The 18,493-nt window shown below is 45.7% G+C and overlaps 1 protein-coding gene and 1 long non-coding RNA gene across 3 annotated transcripts in view; one reads left to right on the forward strand and one right to left on the reverse strand.

Annotated features, from left to right (window-relative positions):
* ANKRD12 (ankyrin repeat domain 12) overlaps positions 1-18,493 on the forward strand; it is a 167,987-nt gene that overhangs the window by 105,862 nt on the left and 43,632 nt on the right. For both annotated transcript variants that reach the window (XM_088469689.1, XM_088469690.1), the window contains 3 exons: positions 10,930-11,076; positions 11,673-11,873; positions 15,979-16,121. In XM_088469689.1, the coding sequence (XP_088325815.1) occupies positions 10,930-11,076; positions 11,673-11,873; positions 15,979-16,121 (491 nt within the window). The remainder of the gene's footprint in view (positions 1-10,929; positions 11,077-11,672; positions 11,874-15,978; positions 16,122-18,493) is intronic.
* Positions 1-18,493, reverse strand: part of LOC148526954 (uncharacterized) — a 227,078-nt gene that overhangs the window by 66,797 nt on the left and 141,788 nt on the right. The window contains exon 3 of the long non-coding RNA XR_015878209.1: positions 11,459-11,501. This is a non-coding gene — a long non-coding RNA (uncharacterized LOC148526954). The remainder of the gene's footprint in view (positions 1-11,458; positions 11,502-18,493) is intronic.

Below are 18,493 nucleotides of genomic sequence, written 5' to 3' on the forward strand. Positions count from 1 at the left end.
CGCTCCCGGGTTCTCAGGAGCCAGCGTGGGTTAACTCCCTGACGAGTTCTGTACAGCACTTGTCGGATGTGTTGCAAGGGGAGTCTGTGATGCGGCCTCATAAAAGGCCGGTGGCGTCTCTGTCCGCTCCTTATGAGGATGACGAAGGGACGTCTGATGATGGGGAGATTCTGGATCCTTACGATCAGGAACCTCTCCATACTAAGGACGCTGATGCTAAGTCCAAAGTATATATTCCTGGACTTATTCGGGCGGTCCGCACAGCCTTGGTGATTGAGGACGAAGTTCCCCCAGCGGCTAAATCTAAGTATGCCTTTTTCAAAGATGTGAAGGGCGATGCCACAGTCTTTCCTCTTTCGGGTCAGTTGGTGGACCATTTAGAGGAGGCGTGGAAACAACCTGGCAAAAGATACCAGCCGCAGAGACGCCTGGCGGTGGCTTATCCGTTCGCGGATAATTATTTTGCTAAGTGGGAATCCCCTCCACAGGTGGATTCTCACGTGACCCGTCTTGTCCGTAGTGCCACATTGCCGATGCCATCCATGTCCTCCCTTAAGGATGCTACGGACCGCAAGGTAGAAATCTGCCTGAAGTCCGCTTATTCCCTTGCAGGGGGGGCAGCACGGCCGGCTATGGCCATTTGCTGGGTTGCCAGAGCGATGGAGCGCTGGGCGGATTCATTAGAGGCTTCTTTTGAATCCGACTGTCCGGCCGAACAGGCGGAGTTGATTGGCAATCTCCGTGATTTGGCCACCTACATCAACGAGGCGGCTCTAGACATTAGTACTCTGGTGTCTAGAATTTCTTCAGCAGCGGTAGCTGCTCGTCGCACCTTGTGGCTGCGATCCTGGAAGGCGGACGCAGATTCCAAGAAAGGTCTGGAAGCGTTGCCGTTTACCGGAGAAGTTCTCTTCGGTCCGGATCTGGATAAGATTGTGGCCACGCTGGCGGCAGCCAAATCTGCTTGTCTCCCGTCGGCCGCTGCTCCTTCTGGTTCTGGACCATCGTCCTTTCGGTCATCTAGGGCCCAGGGCAGGCCCAAACCACAGTCGTTTCCTCGACAGGCTGGCCCTAAGAAATCGGTCAAGCCCCGGAAACAGGCATGGAGTACCAGACGTCCGGCCCCCAAGCCAGATGACAAGCCTGCGGCCTGACGGTCCGGGTCTCCCCTTGGGGGATCCCAGGGTGGGAGGCCGCCTGCTGCAGTTCTCCCGGTGTTGGTCGTTCACTACGACAGACACTTGGGTTCTGGAGGTGGTCTCCCACGGGTACGCCCTCTCCTTCCGGCACAGACCCCCGGCTCGATTCTTCACCACGGGTCTACCATCAGACCGGAACAAGGCTACGGAGCTGCGGAAGGTATTGCACACTATGCTCCAGGCTGGAGTTATAGTGCCTGTTCCATTCTCCCAGAAGGGCCAGGGTTTCTATTCAAATCTTTTTTTGGTACAGAAACCCAATGGGTCATATCGTCCGATTCTCAACCTCAAAGCACTCAACAAGTCTTTGCGGGTCCCGAAGTTTCGGATGGAGACCCTACGGTCCATCATTCTGGCGCTGGAACCTGGGGACTACATGGTGTCATTGGACATACAGGACGCTTACCTGCATGTCCCTATTCTTTTGCGCCATCAAGAGTTCCTTCGGTTTGCAATCCGCAGCGACCACTTCCAGTTTCGGGCGTTACCTTTTGGCCTGGCGACAGCACCACGTGTTTTCACCAAGGTGATGGCGGTCATGGCGGCTTCTCTGCGGCTGCAAGGAGTCCGCATGTTGCCGTACTTGGACGACCTGTTATTGGTGACAGGATCTCCAGAGCTCCTGTTACACCACTTGGACCTGACCATTGCACTGCTGCAACGGCACGGCTGGCTAATCAACTTGCAGAAGTCCACTCTAATCCCGTCTCGGAGGATTCTGCATCTTGGAGCCTTATTGGACTCGGGACAGCAAAGGATCTTCGTGACGGAGGACAAGATCTCTGCTTTACAGTCAAGGGTGCGCAGTTGTCTGCACAGCCGCCGGGTGTCCTTACACTCGGCGATGAGGTTACTGGGCTCCATGGTGTCGGTGTTCGACATGGTGGAATACGCCCTGTTTCACTCCAGACCTCTGCAGCACCTGATCCTGTCCAAGTGGAACGGGCTGCCTCAGTCTCTGAAGTTCCAGACGATTGTGCTCACCCCGGAGGTTCGCCTGTCCCTTGCGTGGTGGTTAAAGACGACCCACCTCAACAAGGGACGTCCGTTCTGGGTTCCAAATTGGGTCCTGTTGACAACGGACGCCAGTCTTCGGGGCTGGGGAGCAGTTTCGGGTCCACACTTGTTCCAGGGCAGGTGGACGCCGACAGAAGCGGAGCTTCCAATAAATATCTTGGAACTCCGTGCGGTCTTCAATGCTCTCCTGCAGGCACAGCGGTTTCTCCAGGGTCACCCGGTGCAGGTCCAGTCGGACAATGCTACCACCGTGGCCTACATAAACAGGCAAGGAGGAACTCGCAGTCGGGCGGCTCTCGTAGAGGTCTCTCGGATCCTGGTTTGGGCGGAGCGCAATCTTCCGGCCATATCAGCGGTCTTCATCCCGGGAGTGCTAAATTGGGAGGCGGACTTTCTAAGTCGCCAGGACGTTCATCCAGGGGAATGGTCCCTGCACCCGGACGTTTTTCAACTACTGGTGGACAGGTGGGGTCTTCCAGAAATCGACCTCATGGCGTCCCGGCACAACAACAAGTTGCCGGTGTACGGGTCTCGCACAAGAGACGAAGGGGCGTCTCTGGTGGATGCTCTGTCCGTCCGGTGGACGTTCAGGTTCGCATACCTGTTCCCTCCGGTCTCCCTTCTTCCACGGGTAATCCGGAAATTCAAACAGGAAGGAGGGATGCTCCTGTTGATAGCTCCCGCGTGGCCCAGACAGCACTGGTTCTCAGACCTTAAGGGTCTGTCCGTGGACAGTCCTCTGCGGTTGCCGCTACGACCGGACATTCTGTCTCAGGGTCCTTGTCTTCACCCGGACCTGACTAGGCTGTCTTTGGCGGCGTGGGTGTTGAGACGGCCATGCTGAGGTCCCGGGGGTTTTCCAGCTCTGTGGTGCGTACCATGTTACGAGCTCGGAAACCGTCTTCCGCGAGGATATACCATCGCGTGTGGCATACGTTCTTCCAGTGGTGTCGACCGATAGGTTATGCACCGCGGGAGTTTCGTCTGTCTCGGATTCTCGCCTTCCTGCAAGCGGGACTAGATCATGGGCTTCGCCTTGCTTCTTTGAAGGTACAGGTTTCGGCCCTATCTGTCTGGTTTCACCGTAGGATTGCTACAATCCCGGATGTGCGCACCTTTATGCAAGGTGTTCTCCGTATTCAGCCGCCCTTTGTTCCACCTATGGCGCCTTGGGATTTGGCTGTGGTCCTGAGGGCTCTCCAAGGACCGCCGTTTGAACCACTGGGCTCAGTGGATATTAAATGGCTAACAGCTAAGACTGTTTTCCTTCTGGCCGTTGCTTCGGCCAGACGTGTTTCTGAGTTAGGGGCTCTTTCTTGTAGACCCCCTTTCTTGGTTTTTCATGGGAACAGGGCAGTGCTCCGCACTCGGCCCGAGTTTCTTCCCAAAGTTGTTTCCCAGTTTCATGTTAACGAGGAAATAGTTGTTCCGGCCTTTAACTCACCGGGTCTTTCCGTGGGTGAGGCCTCTTTGGATGTTGTGCGGGCCTTAAGGACTTATGTTGACCGCACTTCTTCGTTTAGGAAGTCGGACGCTTTGTTTGTCCTCTATGGCTTCCGTAAAAAGGGTTGGCCTGCTTCAAAGCAAACTTTGGCAGCCTGGATCCGTATGGCTATTTCTGAAGCTTATCTTCATGAAGGCCTACCGGTCCCTCCTTCTCTGAAGGCTCATTCCACTAGGTCTGTGGGTCCTTCGTGGGCAGCTCGACGTGGTGCCTCGGCAGTTCAGATCTGCAAGGCTGCTACGTGGTCTTCTGTCCATACCTTCGTGAGGTATTACAGGTTTGACACCTTCGCCTCTCAGGATGCTTCCTTCGGGCAGCGGATTCTCCTTTCTGCACAGGAGCGTCCCCACCCTTAAAGGATACTGCTTTGGGACATCCCCAAGGTATCCTGTGGATACCCTATGGACCCTGAAGTAGAAAATATGAGATATGGTAAGAACTTACCCTTGTTATCTCTATTTCTACGAAGTCCATAGGGTTCCACAGGACTCCCGCCCTGTCGCACCTGTGCTGCAGATGGGCTTTGCTCTGGTCACCGGTTTTCCGTCTCCCTCTGGTGAGAATGTGATTCTTGTATGTGTCCAGATCTTTGTTCTCTCTCTTCCTTCTCCTCCTCCGGCCTATGGCTTGGTAACTAACTGAGGTGCCTTGGCCCGGGGGCGGGGTATAGGAGGGGGACCTAGTGCATCCTGGGAGGCTGAAAGCTTAACTCTTTGGTGCCCTGCGACTGACGTCACACCTATACCCCAAGGTATCCTGTGGAACCCTATGGACTTCGTAGAAATAGAGATAACAAGGGTAAGTTCTTACCATATCTCATATTATACAGTACTGTGCAAAGGTTTTAGGCAGGTGTGGAAAAAATGCTGCAAAGCAATGGTGCATTTACACGGTCAGATTTTTCTTCAGATCTGAACAATAACTATTTTAAAAATCGTTCATATCTGAAGGTAAATCCGTGCATTCCCGACGGTCAGATAATGATATCTGACATCTGATGTGTTTGCAGTCAGATTTGGACGATTCCATTCATTTTAATGCAGTCAAAAATCGGTCATAGTTCAAATCGTTGGTCAAATCGTTCATCAAATTGTTCAAATCGTTCATCTGACACATCTGACAAATCTGACCGTGTGTATGCTCCATTAGAATGTTTTCAAAAATTGCATTTTGTTAATTGATAAAAATAAACTATTAACACTTCTATTCCTTTATCATCCATCTGGGGGATGCAATTACTTCTGGGTTATGCATATTGAGGTGTGGAGTCGGACACTAGCTAATTGAAAACTGGCTCCCACCCCCTATATAACCACTCCCCTTCCATACTAAGCTCAGTTTTGTTTTTAGTGCCTTGGAGTAAGGCGTTGGCTAGGTTGTAGCTTTTAGTTAGGTTTTATTTCTTTATTTTGATGTTTAGTTTGGGTGCTTAGTTCCTGGCAACAGGCGACAAGCACTAACAGTGGGAATTATATAGATTAGAGGTCTGTGTGAACCCTTTATCCCACTCTAAAGACAGCCCCTGAGAGAGTTGCCAAACTACATAGACCCTGGGTCTCTCTCCATGTCTCAAACCTCCCAGGGGCTTCTACAGCACCACGCTGCTTTCAGTCCCAGGTGGTTTCCTTGATGGGCCATTGGAGGGATTACAGAGCAGCAACATGCTGCCGGCTATTGGGGAGAGAGGCTTGATGGGTTTCAGGACACGGCACTGCTCCTTGTGCCGCGGGCAGTCACCAGGGGAACGCCACAGGCTATGATTAATCAGGTGTCCTGAGTGAACAGGATGCCACGCCTCCCCCAGATATTTTATTTTCAGCAGCGCACGTGGCTGCAAAGCCATGCAGCAATCTGATAAGAGCAGCTGAAGTTCTGTGTGGAAGAGCGCACAGCAGATACTGGGGTATGGATGCTAACAAGATAAGCAGTTAACTAGAATTATTATTTATGTGTATTAACCTGGTGTTTTCTGGGCTTATAGTTATATAAGTACCTTTTACTGCACTTTTTCTCAGGAATTTAGGCTGTAATATACAAGGGTATATAAGATTTGTTTTTGCAAAGAATTTAGACTTTTAAGAGCCCAGATTTTTTTTTTGCGCTTAACAGATGGGTGAATAGTCTTAATTAGCCTCTCATTTTTTTTTTCTATTCAATCAGAGCAACACTTTTTCTGTGGGATTTTAGGTAGCCATCTTTATTGGTTAGACTTGTGTTGTCTTTCTTTTTGAGTATGGATAAGCCAGACAAGAATTCTAAAAATTAGGGATCGGTCACGGTTTATACAGACCCAGGGTTGCTTTGTCCTGGTTGTTCACAGGGGGTTTCATTCCTGGGAGGTTCGGCTGAACAGCCTGTGATACCTGATTGGGCCAGGTCTATGGTCCAATCAGGATGGCCATAGACCTGGCCCAAGTGCCACAGGATGGCCTGTGGCACTTGCATTGAGAGCTTTTTTGCCCGCATGTTGTGGGTCCACAGCAAACTCCACACTTGGAATCTACTACATACCTTTTACCTGCTTAATTGATAAAGAAATAACAAAGGAATAGCCCACACCTGTCCATAACACAACTTTTGAGTCAAGTGTCCAATTACTTTTGGTCCCTTGAAAAAGAGGAGCTACATATTAAACAGCTGTGATTCGTAAGCCATTCCTACAATTTGGATATGAATAGTCTCAAATTAAAGCTGATAGTCTGCTCTATAAAACCATATTCATTATATAACTATAACTTGAATGTTTTGGTAAACCATTAAAATAACAAAAATTGTGTCAGTGTCCAAATATATACAGTATGGACCTAAATGCTGGTGAAATCTAATACATGATGAGACCTCACTTAGGGATTTGTTAGGTATTTAGCAATCTTTTTATTTATGTATTCATTAAAAGCTTTAGGATTTTTAGTTTTGACATTGCAGAATATATTAAGTTGTAAGAATTCACAAATCAATTCTGATTCAATGGTCTAATAAACAGAAATGTGCTACTTTAGGTACCCACTGCATGAGAGAAGGTCTCACATACAAGCTCTGCATAAAGAAAGATGTTATTTGAGAGATATATATACTTAATATCGAAAGCTGAACGTTAGCAGGAAACAAATTTGCTTTGTTTATAGCAGACAGCTACAAGAGATAGAGGAAACCCGTTTTTTGTTCTTTTTCTATGCAGCCGTAGGGCTTTGCTAGGTTGCTGAATATGGGCCTGATTCAGAGCCGCTCGTAAGCGGCCGCTCGTTTGTTCTGAGCGATGTTTGCACAACTGCGCATGCGTACGGATCGTAATACGCATGCGCGAACCAGTCAGTGCGGCCGAAAATCGTTTGTTCGCTAAATAGTGAATGCCTGCTATTTTGAGTGACAGAATGAGGCGTATGTGGGTGGTAACGGGGGAAGGTGCTTGAAAACGGGGAGTGGAGATCCGAACGCAGGCGTGCTTAAAGGTCAAAACGGGCGTTTTATGGGTGTGCATATTTAAAACAGCAGCGTCATTGACCACGTCACTGGGTTATTTTATAGTCAGAACTGCTCGCAAAATTGTGGTAGCAAACACCAACCCCAAGAATAGCGAGCAGTTCATACCCTTGTCGATGTACTCGATTAATCTAATAAATAGCGGACATGACGTAGGATGCGAGCGGCCAGGGGGCGTATTTTTCCAAAAAACGAACGCAAGTTTTGTTCGCTCGTTCAGACATAGAGGCGTGAACAGACCGCAAACAGCGAACGGTTCATTTGAATAGCCACCCCTTGTTTTAGAACGAACGACCGCAAATAGCGAGTGGCTCTGAATGAGGGCCTATGTTCCTTAGGTGATGATGCTGTTATTGAAATTCGGCATGAATTTTTGCTTTCTTTATCTTATGCTGCATACACACGGTCAGATTTTCTTAAAGCTATGAACGATAACTATTGTAAAAATCGTTCACATGTTGGGCATGCATCGACCAACGATGCACGTGCCCGCATATCAGATAACGATATCTGACATCGACTGTGTTTCCAGTAAGATTTGGACGATTTCATTCATTTTAAATGTCAGAAATCGTTCATCGTTGACAAAATTGTTCAAATAGTTTGTGAAATCGTTCAATCATTCATTGTTATCTTTCTGACCGTGTGTATGCACCATAACAAACAGGAAAACTTGGGGGAGAGGGGGGGGGGCTCTAGACTGCACACCCTAATAGTAATGAAAGGTGCGATCATGCTGAGATTTTAATGTAATATCACAAGATCACATGTTTGTGTGTTCTTATCACAGTATATGATGCACAATGAAATGATGAGTAGCGTTCTGATAAAGGAACATTTTCATGAGAATATATATTCTGTGTTGATGCTGTGCGTTTGGATAAAGATTGTTCTATAGGAGACGAGTATGATTACAAACAGCAGGTCGCCGTGAGTGGTTTTCACTTCTCTTCTGCATCTGATGTATTTTGTTTGCATTGTTTTACTTAACCCATTGTTGCTTGTTTTTTTCTTTTTATTTATTAAAGGAAATGTCAGTATTAAACTATGGCTCTTGTTAAGGGTCTGATTCAGAGGTGAAAACTGTTGCATCTGTTGCAAGACTTTCAGCCATCCCCTGGTGTAGTAGCCTGCATCTGAATGTACAAGGACTGAGACACCCACTTTCAGCGTCTCTTCACCCTGTAATAATGCCAGTGATTCTTTAGACTGTTCTATTGGCGCACCATCGACACTTGTGCCAGCCTTATGGCAAGTGCAGGCTCTCCATCTGACTATGGCCCCTGTGCATTTGGGAACACAGACGCTCTCACTGACATGCCCGGGACACTCCCATAACACACCCATGAAACTGATATTTTTTATTTATTTTTTTAAAGTTTTTTTTTTGTGTTCACTTCTAGTCACCTCCGAGTCACTGTCCAGGAACGCCCATCACTTTGCCATCCCATTTCTGGTAGTCTGCCAGATTGCACCAGCATCTTTGTGCGTACACTGTGTAGCGCATTCACCATAGGGGTTTTTGAATTTAGTTGCAAAAAGTTGTTCCATTGCGTGAACATGGGCATTGTGTGTGAGTTGCATGCACCTCAGAATCAGGCCCTAACTGGACATTCATGAAGTCTAATGCAAAATGTATTTATATAAAGTAAAATTTAGCACTCAGTAGTGCTCCCTTGACAGATGATGGATTTGAATAGAAAATGGGCCTCAGTCTGCACACCCTGAACATATATACATATTTGGAGGTGCTACCTGTGGAGACAATTGATTTATACACAAAAAGAAATACAAGTGCGCAACTCCAAATTAACTGGTTATATATAAATAAATACATTTTTGCAGTAAATAAAGCTTTTAGCATAATCTTGGCCAAGGTTATAGGCCTACCCACCACATCCGGGTAACCTCTGTAGGGTAGGTCCCTAACATACTAGGGTTCAAATCCAGAGTGCAGGACACCCCCAAACTAGCCCAGCTAAGCCACCCCAAGGCACCGCTATAATAAGAAAAGTGAAGTGTAAAGGAAGTAGTTAAGAGCAGCTGCATATAAAGAATAAAAATAAAAAAGTGAAATACATATATAAAAAACAGACAGTGAAGCGTTAAAATGTGTTGAAGGAAACGTGTTATACTGCGGTGTCCTGAGGCAGACCAACCAAAGCAATCCAGGGGGACCCACGCCCCAAAATGAACCAAAACTGCACTACACACTGTCTGTTTTTATACGTTATGTAGTTAATAGACCGGCAGACTAAATGGCGCTGGTCTATATCCAGACACCAGAAGACTGGCAAGGGACAGAAGATAGGCGTCGAAATACCGACGCCTATCCTCATCCCGAAGCCAGAGTGCCGAAGGGCGGTTAGGTTAGGGGAAGGAGGGGAGGGGTTGGTTAGGCACCGCTGGGGGGAGGTTAGGGCTAGGCACCCCCCGGTAGGGTTAGATTTAGGGGGGGGTAGATTTAGGCACCCCCGGGGGGGACTTTGGGTTAGGCACCACCCTGGGAGTTTAGAGTTAGGCACACCTAAGGGAGGGTTAGGGTTAGGTGACTTACCTGCCGCTGTCAGGATTGCCTCCTGTCGGGCTGAAGCTGTCGGGATTTGAACCATCGGCATTTCAATCCCATTCCCTTCTTACACCTTAAGTAACATTCTTGCAGGGCAAGGATTTCAGAGCACTGCTGTTTCCATTATATTAAGAGCTCTCCTTACCCTCAGCCCAATTTCGTCTGATACAACCAGTTTATTGCAGGCAGATTATTTTTGGAATACTAGATTAGCATACTGTCGTGGTATCTTTGTTGATTTAGAATTAAAGAAATATAATATACAATGTTTTTCTGTGAAACATATTGACCTGTGCAAAACTTTGTTGAATAAACGGGAAGAATTATTACGTTAGTGCCTTCAACCCACAAAACAATGTCTCATCTTTTACTAGAACTAGTACAATATTATATTACTATACTTACTGTAATTAGCATAGGAAACACTTAAAACTTTTTCTTTTCCTTCTATTTTTACATTCAGGGATGATTAGGTAATCACTTGGTCACCCTTGTCAGTTATATTTTGTATTGTGGTTTTGCTTACTTGATAACGTAAACATTTTGTGTGGCCCATGATGCCACAGTAAACTGCTGATGAGATAAACTTTATTATAATTATTGTTGTTCAATAATTTTTATGATTTATAATAAATGTGGTACATTTATATAAATAGTGACCAGGTAATTGCCTCTGGAAACTCAGCAAAACATTGTAGCTGGTATTTGACAAATTACTTGCTCTAACCTGTCCTACATGTCTGGTATTTGGCAATTTCATTTTGCCATACAGCACAGGGAACCACTACAGGGGCACTGTTTGCCTAGTTGTATCGTGGGAATTGCAGTTTGAGGGTCAGAATTTTGGATTACACAATACTGTGCTCTATCACACCTATGAGGAAAAAGGACCAAACATTTATGGTAATAAGGGAGGAGGGACAGAATATAAGAACTTATAATGAACATATGATATGATGGATTTAGTGTCTGGAGAGAGACCATTTCATAACTACATAGTATTGTTGCATCTGTGTTTTATTAAATAGTATGTGTTTTTGCACTTCTTGTTAGATGGGTTTAATGTGTTCAACATGAAAAGAAACCTGAAAAAAGGAAAAAAAAGTTGTTTGCTAGAGTAGCTACAGAATAATAACTGGGTCCTTCCCTGATGTTTTCAGAGAAAGAAGAGCCTGAGAAAAAGAAAGTGAAGAGAGAGGCTGGAAGCAAGAAATCTACTCCCGTTAACATCCTTTTTGGTTACCCGTTATCTGAGCGCAAACAGATGGCTCTCCTCATGCAGATGACTGCCAGAGACAACAGCCCAGGTAACAAACCTACATCTGAAATACAGGAACTGTAGCTTGCAGACACTTTTTATCTTGTTCTTGATTTGATATGGTCTATGATGCATCAGACATGACCTTTCATCTGTTACATTTTCTATATGAACACTGCTTCTCTTAAATGCTATGCAGTTGAAATCCAGTCTTCCACAAGTGCAGGCATTTGTGCATAAACACTTAATGTTACCTTAGCCTCAGTCACAAAAGCAATAAAGCACACAAAATTCATAAAATGTGTGCTAATCAACAAAAATTGTTGACCATAGTGCAGTGACAGTAGCTTATGATGTGTGGCTAGTTTGTACAGCAAGAAATTGTAGACTTTCAAAGAGGTAATGTATCAAGTTTGCTTTTCATCACTTACTTGGATGTCTTGTTGCTCGTCATTTTTTGTTAGTGGATGTTTCCTACAACACAAAATGTCAGCAGTTCATTAGAATTACAGTGTAAACCGTTCATAAATCTGTTTAAATGTTTGAAATGTGCCCCATGCAGACTTGGAGGACGTGTTTCCCTGTTTCATCTTTTGTGTGTTTGTGGTTATGTCTTTATCATTAGCTGACTGTATTTATCCACAGATTCTACTCCAAATCATCCTTCCCAAGCAACACCAACCCAGAAAAAAACTCCATCGTCCTCCACTAGACAGAAAGACAAAGTTAATAAAAGAAATGAACGTGGAGAAACCCCACTGCACATGGCAGCTATACGAGGAGACCTAAGTCAAGTGAAAGAGCTTATACGCCTAGGTGCAAATGTCAATGTTAAGGACTTTGCAGGTACTTCAGGATATGATGGGTGGGGGTCCGTGTGCAGAATATCACTTTACTCCCAATTTGCATGGAGTGTTTACCCTAATGGTTGCCAATCACAGTGTTACATAGTGTAATTTTGTTTATTAAGCGGTTTCATCCATTTTTGGCTCATTATAGCAATATATATGCATAATGCTTTGAAACAAACCAGAGGAACACAAAGGGCAGAAACTAGTAAGGAGCAGGTAGAAATAAAAAAAAAAAAAAGAATGACCAGGGTGTTTTAACCATGGGCACACGAGCTGGGAATTAATAGACCATGGTGATTAACGGGAAGCTTTACATTTTTACTCTGCTAAAGTGCCTACAACAATTCAGTTAGTCCCTCGACAAGCATTGTGCCTGGAATAAGGCTTAACCTCACTCAAGTTCACTTGCACCTTCCGCATAGATATATTTTTAAGCAAGGGCTGCCATTAGAAGTTATGGGACCCTGTACAAATTCAACAGGCTTGGGCCATGGTGGTGCAGAGGTTTAGCACAGGACCCTGGCACACGGCGCAAGCATTTATGTCCGTCCCCTGTCCCCACCCCCCACAAACACACCGCACTGAAGTGTGCCGCAAAACCCCCAGACCTCATATTTGCCAATTAAACTCCCCACATGCAACTAGTTTGTTACACTATCTGACTATCCCCAGTAAGCCGATGGTAGCGAGAGTTACATGAACAAGTCACTGGTGTGTGTGGGCTCTCCAATGCCTAGTCCATTGTCTATTTTTATAGCTGAATTAAGGGACTTGGGGGCCAGGGGCACTTTAGACAAAGACCCCTGCGGTCTAATACAATATGTATGCATGTGTGTGTATATATGCTTGTGTATATACATCAATCAGCCATAACATTAAAACCACCCTACTAATATTGTCAGTTCCCCTTGTGTTGCCAAAACAGCTCTAACCCATCCAGGCATGGGACTCCTCAAGACCTTTGAAGGTGTCCTGTGGTATCTGGCATGAAGATGTTAGCAGCAGATAAATCCTGAAAGTTGCGAATTGGGCCTCCATGGCTTGGACTTGTTTTTGTTACAGCAAATAGAAACATAGTATATGACGGCCGATAAGAGCCACTTGGCCCATCTAGTCTACCCCTTTTTTAACCTTATGGTATCCTCAAACCCTAGTTCTTTGTAAGGCTATCCTTTGTCTCTCCCAATTTATGTTTAAATCGCTCTACTGTATTAGCCTCTACCACCTCTGATAGGAGGCTATTCCACTTATCCACTACCCTTTCAAAATTTCATCTGATCCTCCTTCCCTCTAGGTTGTGTTCTAATACATCTCTTCCTTTGCAGAATGTTTCCCTCCTGTACCTTGTTAAAACCCTTGATCTATTTGAAAAATTCTATCATTACTCCTCTTTCCTTTCTATACATGTTAAGATCACTTACACTATTCTGGTAAGTTTTGTAATGTAGGCCATGCACCATTTTAGTTGCCCTTTTTAGTAGAGTGTGTAATGTATTTTTATCTTTCTGGGGATATGGCCTCCAGAATTTAACACCGTAGTCTAGATGAGTCTGTACCAGTGACCTATACATTGCAATACTACTTTTCTTTCTGCTACGGATTCCTCTCCTTATACAACCAAGCATCTGACTTGCCTTACTCTTTGCTTTGCCACATTGCTTTCTTACCTTTAAGTCACCTAAAATAGTGACTCCTAGTGACATTCAGTACTGTCCATTAAAGTGTTGTTAATACTATATTTAGTTTTTGGATTTTTGAGACCCAAGTGCGTGATTTAGCATTTTTTGTTATTAAACTGTAGTTGCCACATTCTTGACAATTCCTCTTATCTATCTAGATCATCAATCATTTGTTTTATCCCTCCTGGTGTGTCTATCCTGTTGCATACCTTTGTGTCATCTGCACATCTCACAGATGCTCGATCAGATTGAGATCTGGTTATTTGGAGGCCAAGTCAACACCTTGAACTCTTTGTAATGTTCCTCAAACCATTCCTGAACTATTTTTCAGTGTGTCAGGGGGCATTAATCTGCTGAAAGAGGCCACTGCCATCAGGGACTTCTATTGCCATGAAAGGATTTACCTGATCTACAACAGTGTTTAAGTAGGTGGTAACATCCACATGAAACCCAGGGCCCAAGGTTTCCCAGCAGAACATTGCCCAGAGCATCACCCTGCCTCCGCTGTCTTTCTGTCTTCCCATAGTGCATCCTGGTGCCATCTCTACGCCAGGTAAATGATGCGCACCCAACGGACCGTTCATATAATGTAAAAGAAGACGTGATTCATTAGACCAGGCCACCTTTTACCATTGCTCCATGGTCCAGTTCCTGGCGCTCACGTGCCCATTTTAAGTGCATTCAGAGGCGGACAGTGGTCAGCTTGTGTACTCTGCCTAGTCTGCTGATACGCAGCCCCATACACAGCAAGCTGCGATTTACTGTGTGTTAGACACATTTCTATCATAGCCAGCATTCACTTTTTCAGCAATTTGTGCTACAGTAGCATTTCTGTAGTATTGGACCAGACAGGCTAGCCTTCTCTCCCCATACACATCAATGAGCCTTGGGCACCCATGACCCTGTCGCCGGTTGTCATTCCTTTGACCACTTTAGGTAGATTCTAGCCACTGCACACCGAGACCTGCCGTTTTGGAGATGCTCTGATCCAGTCGTCTAGCCATCACAATTTGGCCCTTGTCAAAGTCTCTCAAATTCTTACACTTGCCCATTTTAACTTCAAGAACTGAGTGTTCACTTGCTGCCTGAGATTTCCCACCACTTGATAGGTGCCATTGTAATGAGACAATCAATGTTATTCACTTCACCGGTCAGTGGATTTATTGTTATGGCTGATCTCTGGCCCTGATTCAGAGCCGTACGCTCTGACCAGAGCGCTCGCTCTGAATCAGGGCCGTCCTAGTTAAATTTGGAGCGGCCTTTCGGACGCTCGCATAGCTGTGGGTTACCACCCACAGATTATGCGAGCGTCCATGATGATGGTCGCGATGGCTTGCGACGAGACCCTGCGGTAGGGTCTCGCTGCCGCAAGCCCTGGAGTGATTTTGGCTCTTATCAGAGCCAAAATCAATCCCACTGACATCACTAGTGATGTCAGTGGGGCCGGACCCAGACGGTAGGCGTTCCCATGGGAACGCCTCCGTCTGGCAGCCACGCCCCCGGCACGCCCACCAAAGGGGGCGTGCTGTCACTCACCATCGACAGCACGCCCCCTTTGGTGCGAGACCCGGAGCGACAGCTTTGCTGTCGCTATCCGGGTCTCGCGCATGCGCACGACGGAGCTCCCTCTGTCGTGCGCATTTGGGTACCATCGACCCGCTTGCGAGCGTCCTGCGCTCGCGAGTCGGTCTGAATGAGACCCTTTGTGTTCAATCCTGTACGTTACCCGAGTAGAAATGCGGGGTCGCTCAGCCCAGATTATTTAAACTGGGTCCTTTCACACTGCACAATAACCCGGGTTGCTGCGCGGTAACGTGTAATAACCCAGGTTATTGCTGGCAGTGGAAAAGGGGTATAAGAAAGTCATACATTTTGAATGATTTGTTTCCCACATTGTTGTTTTTTACTCAGAAGTTTAGGAAATATGAAAGGGAGAAAAACAGTGTGCTTTTGGGCTACATTATTATGATGCACAGCTACGTTATCACTTGAGATCTTATACTTAAGGCTTAATATTACACTAAAGGGTCACATCCACTAGGCGACAATGAAAAGACTGAACGATAACGTTATCGTTCATTGTACTGTGCAGTGCCTATACTGAACGATATGTCATTCAGTGCAGGCATCCTCCATCATCCCCGAACATGGCCAATCTGTCGTTATCGGCAGATTGACAGGCATGTTCGGGCAATGATTGATGTCCGAAACGACCAGCGGGAGCGTGCATCGCTGGTCGTTTCCAACATTTGCATGCCCAATTTGTGCCCGATTCACGAGCGATATAACGATGTTGTTATCGTTCAATAGCTCTGTTTAATTGGGTAGTTGATGTACGCCTTAAGAGGCAGGCAAAGTATTTGCAATGGTCGTCATGTTTGCACAAGAAACTAAGCCAGTGTATAAAACAACTTGTTTCAGGTTGGACACCTCTACATGAAGCCTGTAATATGGGATTTTATGAAGTTGCAAAAGTGTTGATCGCAGCTGGAGCAGATGTAAATACCCAGGGACTGGAGGATGATACACCCCTCCATGATGCAGCCAGCAGCGGTCACAGAAATGTAAGTGTTTCAGTATCTTTATTTGCATCTGTGTCTGTGGCAATCACAGTGCTTATTTGACCAGAGAACTACTAAGGTTTATGATAACACAGTAACCTGTTTGTGGCAATGTTAAAAGTGGCAAAATCTCTTCATATAAGACTTCATCTTCCGTCAATACCAAATGCGTACAGTGGTTCCCAAACTGTGCACTACATAGATCTATCTATCTATCTATCTCTCTATATCTCTATCTCTCTATATATCTGTCTGTAGCTTCTGGACGCAGTATAGGGAGCGAAGTATAGGGAGCCTGCAAGTGGGGACAGTATCTGGGAGCTGTATAAAAAGGACCAGATCCTACAGACTTTGCAGCTTTGGGCCTCTAATAAAAAGAGGAGAATTAATATATTCATTCTCATTTCAAGTTTAAATCATTATAAGGTCAGAGTTTAAAACATCTTATTATTGCGAAGGCCCCCACCCTGCTATTTTGATACCATCCGGCTGGAAATTTTTTCTCGGGAGAACACTGATAGATATAGATATATATATATATATATATATATATAATATATTTTCCAAATGAAACACACAGCGGCACTCGTTGTTAATCAAGTAGGAAAGATATATTAGATCATAGTCGACGTTTTGGGGTTCGCACACCCCTTTGTCAAGGTAAACACGCGTCGGCTATGATATAATATATCTTTTCTACTTTATTGATTAACGAGTGTCGCTGTGTGTTTCATTTGGACCATATACTAAGCTATTCCAGAGGGCACCGTTGGCTGTTGTACTTATTGTGACAGTGTCGGGCTATTGTGATTATTTATATATATATATATATATATATATATATATATATATATATATATATATATATATATAAATAAATATTTATAAAATATATTACACACACATATTTCTTCTTCTGGGTCCATAGGGATGATGTGATTGGAGTGATCCAGGCACCAGATGGTTAAGCTTTCGGCTCCCAGGATGCCTCACGGTCCTCCTCCACATATACCCTGGCCATAGGCATTCAGTTGTTTGTTTGGTGCGGCAGAATTCAGGTGCACCTTTGTAACAGGGGACTGCTCAGGCAGTCCCAAGCTTTTATTTAATGTTTTTGAGTTAGCAGTGCTGAGTGTCTGAATTAAAATGCATGCACTGCGACTGTCTACCTCCACCGGGCCGTAACACCAGTAACGTCTCTGGCGATTTCGGCGGCTCACGGCAGAGCTTGCTAGCAACGATCCTTGGGCCTGAACTGCAACCGGATGCACAGAGATGTCAGGTAAGGCGATTCCTTGCTTACGGGAAATCTTGCGTGGCAGTCCTTACTTCCAGCACTGGAGACGCACCAGAAGCTTCTGCAGTGAGGGTCTGGGGCCATCCGCTCCATCACTAGATCATCGTCTAACACCGGGGATCGGCAGCAGACGCTTCTGCTGCTATGAGGCCAGCGTACCCAGCCAGTTGATGCAGCTTTAGGGGAGGTAGGCTCTCTGCAGTTCCTCCCCCAACCCAGACGCAGATCCATCAAAGGATTTCCCGTGTCTGGGTCGCTCCTCCTACCCTCATCAAGCATATCAGACGCTCACAGTCCATTATCGGTGCTCTGCTTAAGCAGTTTTGGGTCAGTCTCCCTGTATACCTCTCAAATGGGTCAGGTATATAGTGCTCTATATCCTACCAAGCCTCGTGTTTGAGTAGTTGATACAGGGTCTATGGCAACTTAATTACATATGCATTTTATGTGACTGTTTGCTAGCTGCTGTGTTGCTACTGCCTTTTATTTTCTGAGTGTTGGTTATAACTATCACTGTTTTTTCTCCTCATCCCTCTTACAGGTGTGTGGGGGTTTTCCTTCACATTTACTTATTATTTGTGAAGGCTGTTACATTACATTGCATTGTTACCTTTATAATTCGTATGTCAAAAGGGAAACAGGAGGCGGAGGCCCCTGTGCTGGTTTCATGTAAATCCGGTTTGGCGAGCTTGTCCTCTCAGGACTTTATAAAGGATGGTTTGTGTTTTGTATGGTATAAAGAACCACCTCACCAGTCCAGTATACCAGCCCCTGTACAGGAGCCATCTTGGGTGTCAGGTGATGACGTAGCTAGTGGATCGTTTCACTACTCCCCACACTAATGGGATACCCACAGCAGGCTATGTTTGCCCCTCCTATACACCCTTCCTGGGTGGATGTTTATGCCCACTCCAGTCAGAATATGGCTCAGTCGGCTGTTGCGAACAGACCGGTAGTTATGCAGACTTCTAAGCGGAGGTTTTCTTTTTATTAGTCTGCTCAGCAAATAGATTCAGACGCATCATCGGAGGAATTAGATGATGCGCCGGGTTGTTCTCCAGTGTCTAGCTCGAGAGAG

This window comes from Taudactylus pleione, unplaced genomic scaffold (assembly GCF_031769625.1).
Source record: "Taudactylus pleione unplaced genomic scaffold, aTauple2 ptg000093l, whole genome shotgun sequence".
Classification (NCBI taxonomy): Eukaryota; Metazoa; Chordata; class Amphibia; order Anura; family Myobatrachidae; genus Taudactylus; species Taudactylus pleione.